The 10,994-nt window shown below is 45.0% G+C and overlaps 1 protein-coding gene across 1 annotated transcript; it reads left to right on the top strand.

Moving 5' to 3' along the window:
• Positions 1–7,849: 7,849 nt before the first annotated feature.
• LOC125520871 (transcription factor MYBS1) lies at positions 7,850–9,530 on the top strand. The gene is made up of 2 exons (XM_048685915.2): positions 7,850–8,623; positions 8,730–9,530. Exons 1-2 carry the CDS (start codon positions 8,235–8,237, stop codon positions 9,145–9,147), a joined length of 807 nt encoding a protein of 268 aa, XP_048541872.1. The 5' UTR covers positions 7,850–8,234; the 3' UTR covers positions 9,148–9,530.
• Positions 9,531–10,994: the final 1,464 nt, after the last annotated feature.

Genomic DNA, 10,994 nt, shown 5'->3' with positions numbered 1-10,994 from the left:
TGGTGTTAAACCTAATGTATTCCAACATCTTTATGGTTTATAAACTCTTTTACTAGCCATAGATTCATCAAAATAAGTAAACAACACATGAAAAACAGAATCTGTTAAAAACAGAACAGTCTGTAGTAATCTTTAGCTAATGCAAACTTATGGAACCTAAAAAATTCTAAAATAAATTTCTGGACGTGAGGAATTTATCTATTAATCATCTGCAAAAATAATTAACTAAATATCACTCTCCAATAAAAAATGGCAGCAAATCTTGTGAGCGCTAAAGTTTCTGTTTTTACAGCATGATCAACAAGACTTTCCCCAAGTCTTCCCAACGGTTCTACTTGGCACAAACACTAATTAAAACATAAAAAAATTAATAATAAGAGAGGCTAGATAAATTATTTATTTCTAAACAGGAGCAAAAAGCAAGGAACAAAAATAAGATTGGGTTGCCTCCCAACAAGCGCTATCGTTTAACGCCCCTAGCTAGGCATGATGATTTCAACGATGCTCACATAAAGGATAAGAATTGAAACATAAAGAGAGCATCATGAAGAATATGACTATCACATTTAAGTCTAACCCTCTTCCTATGCATAGGGATTTTTTAAGCAAACAACTTGTGGGAACAAGAATCAACTTGCATAGGAAAGCAAAACAAGCATAACTTCAAGATTTTAAGCGCATAGAGAGGAAACTTGATATTATTGCAATTCCTACAAGCATATGTTCCCCCCTCATAATAATTTTCAGTAGCATCATGAATGAATTCAACAATATAACCATCACATAAAGCATTCTTTTCATGATCTACAAGCATAGAAAATTTACTACTCTCCACATAAGCAAAATTCTTCTCATGAATAATAGTGGGAGCAAACTCAACAAAATAACTATCATGTGAGGCATAATCCAATTGAAAGTTAAAATCATGATGACAAGTTTCATGAATATCATTATTCTTTATAGCATACATGTCATCACAATAATCATCATAGCTAGCAACTTTGTTCTCATAATCAATTGGAACCTCTTCCGAAATAGTGGAATCATTACTAAATAAAGTCATGACCTCTCCAAATCCACTTTCATCAATATAACCATCATAAATAGGAGGCATGCTATCATCATAATAAATTTGCTCATCAAAACTTGGGAGACAAAAAATATCATCTTCATCAAACATAGCATCCCCAAGCTTGTGGCTTTGCATATCATTAGCATCATAGTTATTCAAGGAATTCATACTAACAACATTGCAATCATGCTAATCATACAAAGATTTAGTGCCAAACATTCTAATGCATTCTTCTTCTAGCACTCGAGAACAATTTTCCTTTCCATCATTCTCACGAAAGATATTAAAAATATGAAGTGTACGAGGCAGACTCAATTCCATTTTTTGTAGTTTTTTTTAATAAACTAAACTAGTGCTAAAACAAGAAACTAAAAGATTCGATTGCAAGATCTAAAGATATACCTTCAAGTGCTAACCTCCCCGGCAACGGCGCCAGAAAATAGCTTGATGTCTACTACACTACCTTCTTCTTGTAGACGTCGTTGGGCCTCCAAGTGCAGAGGTTTGTAGGACAGTAGCAAATTTCCCTCAAGTGGATGAGCTAAGGTTTATCAATCCGTAGGAGGCGTAGGATGAAGATGGTTTCTCTCAAGCAACCCTGCAACCAAATAACAAAGAATCTCTTGTGTCCCCAACACACCCAATACAATGGTAAATTGTATAGGTGCACTAGTTCGGCAAAGAGATGGTGATACAAGTGCAATATGGATAGTAGATATAGGTTTTTGTAATCTGAAAATATAAAACAGCAAGGTAACTAATGATAAAAGTGAGCACAAACGGTATTGCAATGCGTTGAAACAAGGCCTATGGTTCATACTTTCACTCGTGCAAGTTCCCTAAACAATAATAACATAATTGGATCACATAACTATCCCTCAACATGCAACAAAGAGTCACTCCAAAGTCACTAATAGCGGAGAACAAACGAAGAGAATATTGTAGGGTACGAAACCACCTCAAAGTTATCATTTCTGATCGATCTATTCAAGAGTCCATAGTAAAATAACATGAAGCTATTCTTTTCGTTCGATCTATAATAGAGTTCGTACTAGAATAACACCTTAAGATACAAATCAACCAAAACCCTAATGTCACCTAGATACTCCAATGTCACCTCAAGTATCCGTGGGTATGATTATACGATATGCATCACACAATCTCAGATTCATCTATTCAAACCAACACGAAGAACTTCAAAGAGTGCCCCATAGTTTCTACCGAAGAGTCAAGACAAAAACGTGTGCCAACCCCTATGCATAGGTTCATGGGCGGAAACCGCAAGTTGATCACCAAAACATACATCAAGTGGATCAATAGAATACCCCATTGTCACCACGGGTATCCCATGCAAGACATACATCAAGTGTTCTCAAATCCTTAAAGACTCAATCCAATAAGATAACTTCAAAGGGAAAACTCAATTCATCACAAGAGAGTAGAGGGCGAGAAACATCATAAGATCCAACTATAATAGCAAAGCTAGCGATACATCAAGATTGTATCACCTCAAGAACACGAGAGAGAGAGAGATCAAACACATAGCTACTGGTACATACCCTCAGCCCTGAGAGAGAACTACTCCCTCCTCGTCATGGAGAGCGCCGGGATGATGAAGATGGCCACCGGTGAGGGGTTCCCCCCTCCGGCAGGGTGCCGGAACGGGTCTACATTGGTTTTCGATGGCTACGGAGACTTCTGGCGGCGGAACTCCTGATCTATTCCGCTCCTCGAAGTTTTTAGGGTATATGGGTATATATAGGAGGAAGAAGTACGTCGGTGGATCTCCGGGCTGTCCACGAGGCAGGGGGCGCACCCAGGGGGTGGGCGCACCCCCCACCCTCGTGGGCAGCCTAGGACTCTCCTGGTCCATCTCCGATACTCCGTGGGCTTCTTCTGGTCCAAAAATAAGTTCTGTGAAGTTTTAGGTCAATTGGACTCCGTTTAATTTTCCTTTTCTGCGATACTCTAAAACAAGGGGAAAAAATCAGAAACTGGCACTGGGCTCTAGGTTAATAGGTTAGTCCCAAAAATCATATAAAATAGCATATAAATGCATATAAATCATCCAAGGTTGATAATATAATAGCATAGAACAATCAAAAATTATAGATACGTTGGAGACGTATCATGGTTGCACCATAAAAACCTGTGATCAGTTTAGCGGTTGGTCAATGCATGGCAACTGTAGTTTGTACAACATGGCACATGTAGCGGTGCATCCATGCCAGACATATTTGTTCACACCTGTCATTCACAATTGTTTAGACATTTGCAATCACATTTTTATGACACATGGCAACTGCAGCTATCCAGTCATGGCAACTGCAGTTATCATGGCATGGCAACTGTAGTTGTCCAGGCATGACAACCCGAATGTCACCTATGTTCCTTCTCCTAATTCACTATCCACAACTTCACTTCATGGACTCACCTGGTACGACGTTGATGGCAGGTACATGGTTGCCACCTGATGCCACGTGATGCATGAAGGTCGTACATTTTTCCCATATAACTCGTGAGTCTTTTGCCATCCTTGCAAGTTTAATTTCGTGGCCACACCAGTATGTTTCTTTTTTGTATGCATTACCTTGATTTGCCACATTATCTACTTGAAGTTGGTCGCCCGTACATTTGTCAGTGTTAGCGCCCTGTGACTGAACTTGCCATGGTATCCCCGTGAGTGTGGTTGAGTCATAAGAACCTGCGAAAAATGACATTGTATGACATAACTAGAATTGCATCTTCCTCGTCACAAACATGGCAACTGTTCCTTCTTTTTTTTCATGCATCGTACCGATGCCTGCGTACTGCTCTAGTAGTGGCAGCAACGGCCCTGCAGAAATTAGTTGATTGTACTCTGCTGCATCCCAAGGGGGCGTTTGCGGCATTTGGGAAAACCAAGAATCAGTGCCGTCTTCGTGATTCATTTCTTCCGCTTTTTTCTGCCACTGTGTTTTCAATCACTGCATGAACAAGAACGCATCAACAATCCGCAAAATGCATTCTTGCTATTTGCACATCGAAGATAACACGACAATCTTATCATATTTCCTGCGTAGGCAATCAACACATCATGGCAAGTAGGACATGCACATTCAGTCTCTTTTCTAAAATCTGGATGCCATCTATCATTTTGAAGCGATGGCAACAGCCAATAAAATAGGATGGCAAGCAACAACATAATGTGATGGCAGCTAACGACAATGATAGGTGGCAACTGACGTTATATACAAGTGGCAATTATTGTTTCCTCCCTCCCTATGCCAAATTCCTCCCTTCTCTCCCTATTTTAGTGATTCATACGCATCCTTCATTACCAACTACTCGCACCAAGCCAACCCATAAGCTTAGCTCAACTCTAGCATAGTATATGGCAGATCTGGCGTATGTCCGTGGGCAAATGTGAATACACACAAATTCGTTGGGTGTTTGCCCTGACAACGTGGATCTAGTCACCTTCTTCGTGGGAAATGTGCAGTTTCAAATTTCTGGACAGAAGAAGGGTGAGAAACAGGAGGAGATCGGAGATCCACCTGTTTTTAGCTCGTCGTCTTGGGAGGGCGGGGTTGGGGGGTGGGTGGTTAGCAGTCGGGAGGCGCTAGGGATCTGCTCTGGTTGCCATGGCAACCAGAGAAGGAAGGCGGTGGAGGAAGGGGGTCGAGAGGTAGGAGACGACGGCGGCAGGTCGATCTGGGGATCGAAAGGAGTCCGGGACGACTAGCGTGTTGGGTCGTGCGGGCAGCGCGGTGGTTCGCCCGGACGTCTGGACGATTTTACCACACACGGGACGTGCGGGCTGTGGTTGCGCGCGTCCGGACGCGGTTGTGCGGGCGGGGTCGTCTTCGTGTGTGTGGCACAACTAGCCGATATGCCACATGTGTGGCAGTTATCGGCGTCCAAAAAAATTAGCTATGTTCCTGAATTTCAAACCATATTATATTAAACTTGAAAAACTTTCACGGATTAAAAAATAAAACAAATATAAAAATGAAGAGGGAAAATTCGGTGAAGAAAAAAATAAAAGAAAACCCGAACAAGATCAAAAGGACAAGCCTAAGCTACATGGCCAAAACAATAGCGTCCGCGGGTGTGTACGTCTGCTCGACCGCATCCGCCGTACGCATGAAATGTGAAAAGCCATAATAACCATTGAGAGAAAATAAATTAATTCTAAAACCGAAGAACGGAACAACAAAGCATGCGTTATCCTCTACTCCCTTCGCTCGGAATTACTTGTCGAAAAAATAAATGTATCTAAACATATTTTAGTTTTAGATACAACCATTTTTAAGACAAATAATTTCGAACGGAGGGAATACTTCTCTCTAACGTGGAGAAAATGCCCACGTGGAAGCCACTCATGACAAGATGTTTCCTGGTGCTAGCTTAGCGTCAAATGCGTCAGCTCTCCCTTAATTAATCTGTGACTGCAGTAGCCCTAAAAAACTGTATTTCGATTGCGCCGGAGCCGCCCTTCACCCCAGCTGGTTCCTGATTCCTGAAGTACCCCTAAAAAAAAAACTGGCTCCAGAAGTCCTGATCTCCTGCTACCTACCAAAATTACAATAATCGTAGACGTACGGGCTCACTAGAGGACTTTTACGGAGGAGATCCCTGTTCCTAAATTTTTACCGTGCGGCTCATCTCCTTAAGAGCATCTTTAGCCGACCCCGTATCCCGTCGGTCTGTAAAACGCGTTTGCAGTATACGAAGAAACAACTTTACGGGCGACGCGGACGGCCGCAGATGCAGATCCCACATAACTGACCGTAAAAAAGATATTCATGGAATATGCTCTTTTACGGGTCGACTTTGCGGGGTCTGGTCAAGCGCCGCTCCTCCCTACCAGGAAAATCTAAATTGGCACCTCAATTTAATCCAACATAATGCATTTCTTTATTTTTTTTCAACAACATTGAATACAGGAACATGATGCATTTCTTTGTTTTTTCATCAAATCTTTGCTAGAATAGCAAGACAAAGAAAACAAGAACCACAAATATGCATTTTAGAAGATTTCCAACTTCCATAACTGCTCCCACTAGTTGGACAAATATCTTCTCCATGCATTCATTGTTGATCTGTGGATTCTTGATTTTACATTCTTCTTTCTTCATTTTTCGTTCGAAAGAAGTAGACGTTGCTTCCCCTCTAGTTGCATATACAGCCGCAACATTGCCTTCGATTCTACTAAGGAGTGCACGAACGTCTATTAATTTTTTTCTATCAATAAATTAATGTATTTTCCTTCCCAAAACCAAAATGAGCATCCATCTTCCTACACACATGAATGAGCATGTTCGAAATGAGCTACCGCAATTGAACCAAAGAATGAGCTATCAAAATGAGCCGAATGAAAACCGCACGTACCCCATCGTTTTCGCATTTGAAGAATACCCATTCGGAGTGCTTTGGCATGCCCGAAGTTAGCCGCAGCACTGTCTGCGTGCAGTCGTCGCACTGTATGAGCGGCATCGGTGAGCCACAGAGCCGCTGCGCGAGCGCCGAACCCGGTGGACGGCCGGCCGAATCGATGCCCGCGAACCGGCGGCGGCGGCGGGAGGACGAACCCGTACCTGTATGCGGCGATGCGACCTTGCCGGAGCTGCGCGAGATGCTCCCCGACCACCCCATTGCTTGGCGCAGCCACCGGCGACCAAAAATGCCAAATCCGGCCGTCCGCGATGAAGGGCCGCAGATCCGCAACTTTCTGGGCCGCCGACGCAGGAGGGGGGAGGGCCACCTCGTGCGTGTGGCAGCCTTTCGGCGTGCTCCCGCCGGCTACTTTCGCCGGAATTTTGGGCGGCGGCCCGGCGGTGGGGTGAGGGGAAGAGGGGAGGTGGTTAGTGGGGAAAAGCGCGTGCTGAAATGTCCTCCCCACCAACCACTCCCGCTATATGCAGGGCACCGACGGGGCGGGGAAAGGGCAAACCTGCATATTCGCGAGTTGGGGTCAAGTTTTTGCCGCGCCCCTCACATTTTTTTGCGGGCCGGCTGTGTTTGTGGGGTCTGTTCGAACGGGATTTTTCGTACCGGCCCGTATTTTGACAGTTATTTTACGGCTCGGGGCTTTTTGTAGGGTCTGCTAGAGTTGCTCTAACATCCGATGATATCCGGCTCCGTGATGACGACGTGCATTCGATCTCGTTCTCTGGCCACTAATTAGGCAATGTCAACTTTAACTCTATCTATTTACTGAGCATTAGTGCTAGTAAATATTTCCCAATTTTGATCTTGCGTGTCAAAAATATTAGTCAGGTTTAGCTTCTTTAGATTGTCTGACATGTGATGCTAATTCAGAGACTTCTAGTTTAGCAGCTTCAACAGAAAAGCGTCGCCAAACAACAATAGATGGATTTATTTTTTAAGCACGTTGCTTTGAATTCTCGATGTAAGATGGGAGATGAGAAAGAAAATTAGCAGCTACGATCCCTTTTGATGAAATAAAAGTCCTCATATGAAAATTAGCAGCTACAAATTTAATGGGTTTTTTCTTACAGTTTTGCTAAGTCTCGGTCGACTTAGACTTCATTATGTCTCAGTTGATGTTGTATTCTATTGATCTTGCATTGAGATTCATACAAAAAAAAATTCAGTTTTTTTCTTTTTCTTCTCATATACACTATCCCTTGTTAAGTCTCAGTCGACTAACACATAGACACACCCTTTTTCTTAATGTGAAACGGAATATAGGAGTAATGTTTTGGGCACTGGATCTTTTTACTAGCTCGGCCCCCCTGCATCCAAATCCCTGGTCCGCCCCTGTTTCGAGCATGGTGTCTGCGTTTGCAGCATGGCGCAGAGGGCGGGCGGCTTGCGGCAACTAGCCTTGCAGCGCTCGCCGTCGTTGTGTTCATGGAGGCCGGCCGCCGGCGAGAGATCGGAGAGCTGCGGCGCGGCGGAGCCTGCGATGCGCGCGCGGAGAGACAGAGAGCGAGAGAGATGTTTTTGGCGGGCAAAGCTATCCACCAGAGCCTGTGGACGAATGGATAAGGTTGGTCAGTGGGTCGTGGCGGGCGTGCGTGGCCAACAGCAAAAGGGAGCGCGCTTGTGTGCGACCCACCCGACCGATCCCGCGCGCACGTAGCCGGCCGCCGATTCCCACCTCCTTCCTTGCGGATAAGCCTCTGCCGCCGCCGGCCTAGCGGCACAGCCCACGATGGCCACTCAGAGAGCAGCCACGGCGGCGTGGACCAACGAGGAGGACAAGGCGTTCGAGAACGCGGTGGCATCCGGTGCACCGCCGCCGCTGGACGGCGTGCCGGAGGAGGACTGGTTCGCGGCGCTCGCGGCGAGCGTGCCGGCGCGGTCGACGGAGGAGGTGCGGCGCCACTACGAGGCCCTGGTGGAGGACGTCGGCGCGATCGACGCCGGCCGCGTCCCCCTCCCGCGCTACGCCGGGGAGGACTCCACCCCTGCCGCCGCAGCGGCGCCTAGCAAGGACCGGCGCGAGGATCGGAAGAGCTTCGACTCCGACTCCGGCAAGGGCTGCTCCAAGGCCGAGCAGGAGCGGCGCAAGGGCATCCCGTGGACGGAGGAGGAGCACAGGTACGTACTATATATACAAGAAAGAAAGCTCGGATCGGATCTCCCATGGAAAACAGAGGAAGCTCTGCATCTTCTTGATGATCGGCGTGCGTGGCGTGGCGTGCAGGCTGTTCTTGCTGGGGCTGGACAAGTTCGGCAAGGGCGACTGGCGGAGCATCTCGCGCAACTTCGTCATCTCCCGGACGCCCACGCAGGTGGCCAGCCACGCGCAGAAGTACTTCATCCGCCTCAACTCCATGAACCGGGACCGCCGCCGCTCCAGCATCCACGACATCACCAGCATCAACAACGCCGCCCAGGCCGTGCCGCCCATCACCGGCCAGGCCCCCGCCGCGCTAGGGGGGCCGCCCGGGGGCATGATGAAGCATCCCGGGATGGTCGGCATGTACGGAGGGGCGCCCATGGGCCACCCGGTCGCGGGCCACATGGTCCCCGCCGCCGTCGGCACGCCGGTCATGTTCCCGCCGGGGCCGGGCCACCCGCCCTACGCCATGCCCGTCGGCTACCCGGCGCCGCATCAGTGAGCATGCCATGCTTGCTCTGGTTCGTGCGCGCGCGGGGCACGCCGGCATGCATGTCAGGCGCCTCGATGAACCGCACAAGCATTTCTTCCTTGTTCTTTCTTGATTGATTCATTTTGCGTCGCCGTCCGTTCCTCATCCTCATCTGATTGCAGGGATGGGCGGCGAATAAGTAAGTATTTGCTGACTGTTGCAAGTGCTAGCTTATACTCCTATATGATCACAGACCCGGGAAAGGTTGAGAGAGGTAAATGTAATTAGCTGCGGCCTCCCGATGTGTAGCTGTTCATGCTTGTAGAGCTGCGACTGGAGACTGATTTCCATTTACCGGATGTAAATTACTTGTATCTTTATACTTTGACGTGAATAAATTACACATGCATCAATGCATGTCTCTGCTCGTATAAGCATGCACCTTAATTTCACTGTAACAGCAAGGAACGAACTAATCATCTCTGAATGCTTTCTTTTGCCCCCAAACCTGGCCGTACCGAGACATGAACCATTCTATATCTATATATATATCTATGTCTATATCTATACCTAATATTAAAGGACGGATTGTTTCTCCACTATTTTTGGTCTATCGATGTTTTTCGTACATTTTTTGTGTTTTATCTGTCGCTATTTTACGTTAAAAATAAATAATAATAAAGCTCTGAAACGGACTCGAACCCATGCCAATTATGTCCGGCCGCAATGCAATAACCAAAGTGTTTGTAAAGAAAAACAGAGGAAAATCCTTATATATACATCACTCCCTCGCGCCCTATAGGGCCGGCCCATTAGCGGGGAGGGACTCCTCTTTTTCTTATTTCATTTTTTTATTTTTTTTCCTTATTTAAAATAATTTGGGATTTCAAAAGAAAATGTGAATATTGAAAAATGTTTTAGAAGCCGTGCACCCTATTAGGCTAGCCCATGATCGGGGAGGGACGCCACTGTTTTCTTATTTCGTTTTTCTTTTTCTTCTTTCAATAATTTGGGATTTTAGAAAAGTGCCAAATTAGAAAAATGTTAAATTTGAAAAATGTTTCAGAAGTAGTAAAATGTTTATTAATTTAGAAACAATGTTCACAAAAATGAAAAATTATCGTGAATTTCAAAAAAGTTTCTATTTCTATATTAAATGAATATGAAAGGAATGGATACGTCTAGATACATCTAGATACGTCTAGGTACATATACTAATTATTAAATGAATATTAAAGGAAGGAAGGATTCTTCCGTCCAATAATAGTTTTGGCCGTCATCTATCTACCAATGTACCACAAACCTTTTATGTTTCTCCGACACGTGGGCTGAGCTAGGCTGCTCCACACTTTTTTCTTTCTTCGATTCAATTGTGGAGCAGCAAAAAATAATACGTTTCTAATTCTCCCCTATGTCGGCCAAGATGGGCCTATTCCGAAACCTTTTTTTCTTTCTTCTCATTTGATTGTGGCATGGAGGCGAGAATGAAACTATGAAGCCGCAAACTGATCTGTGATCATTTTGCAAAGACGGTATGATTGAAAGCATAATTGTTGTTCATCTTGAGAATAATTGTCGTGGATCATAAATTAAATAATTGTTTATATTTTAGTCTATGCTAGGAAAGTTAAATTTTCTCCCCTTGCAACGCACGGGCATTTTTGCTAATATTATTTAAAGTACTTCCTCCGTAAACTAATATAAGAGCGTTTAGAACATCCCTCTGTAAACTAATATAAGAGCGTTTAGATCACTAAATTAATGTTCTAAACGCTCTTATAGTGATCTAAACGCTCTTATATTAGTTTACAGAGGGAGTACTTATTACTTATCGGAGAAATGGATGTATCTAGACGTATTTTAGTTCTAGATATATT

This window comes from Triticum urartu, chromosome 7A (genome assembly GCF_056163025.1).
Source record: "Triticum urartu cultivar PI428250 chromosome 7A, HENAU_Tu73, whole genome shotgun sequence".
Taxonomy (NCBI): Eukaryota; Viridiplantae; Streptophyta; class Magnoliopsida; order Poales; family Poaceae; genus Triticum; species Triticum urartu.
Note: the sequence above shows the minus strand (reverse complement) of the source record. Positions and strands in the feature narration are given on the sequence as shown.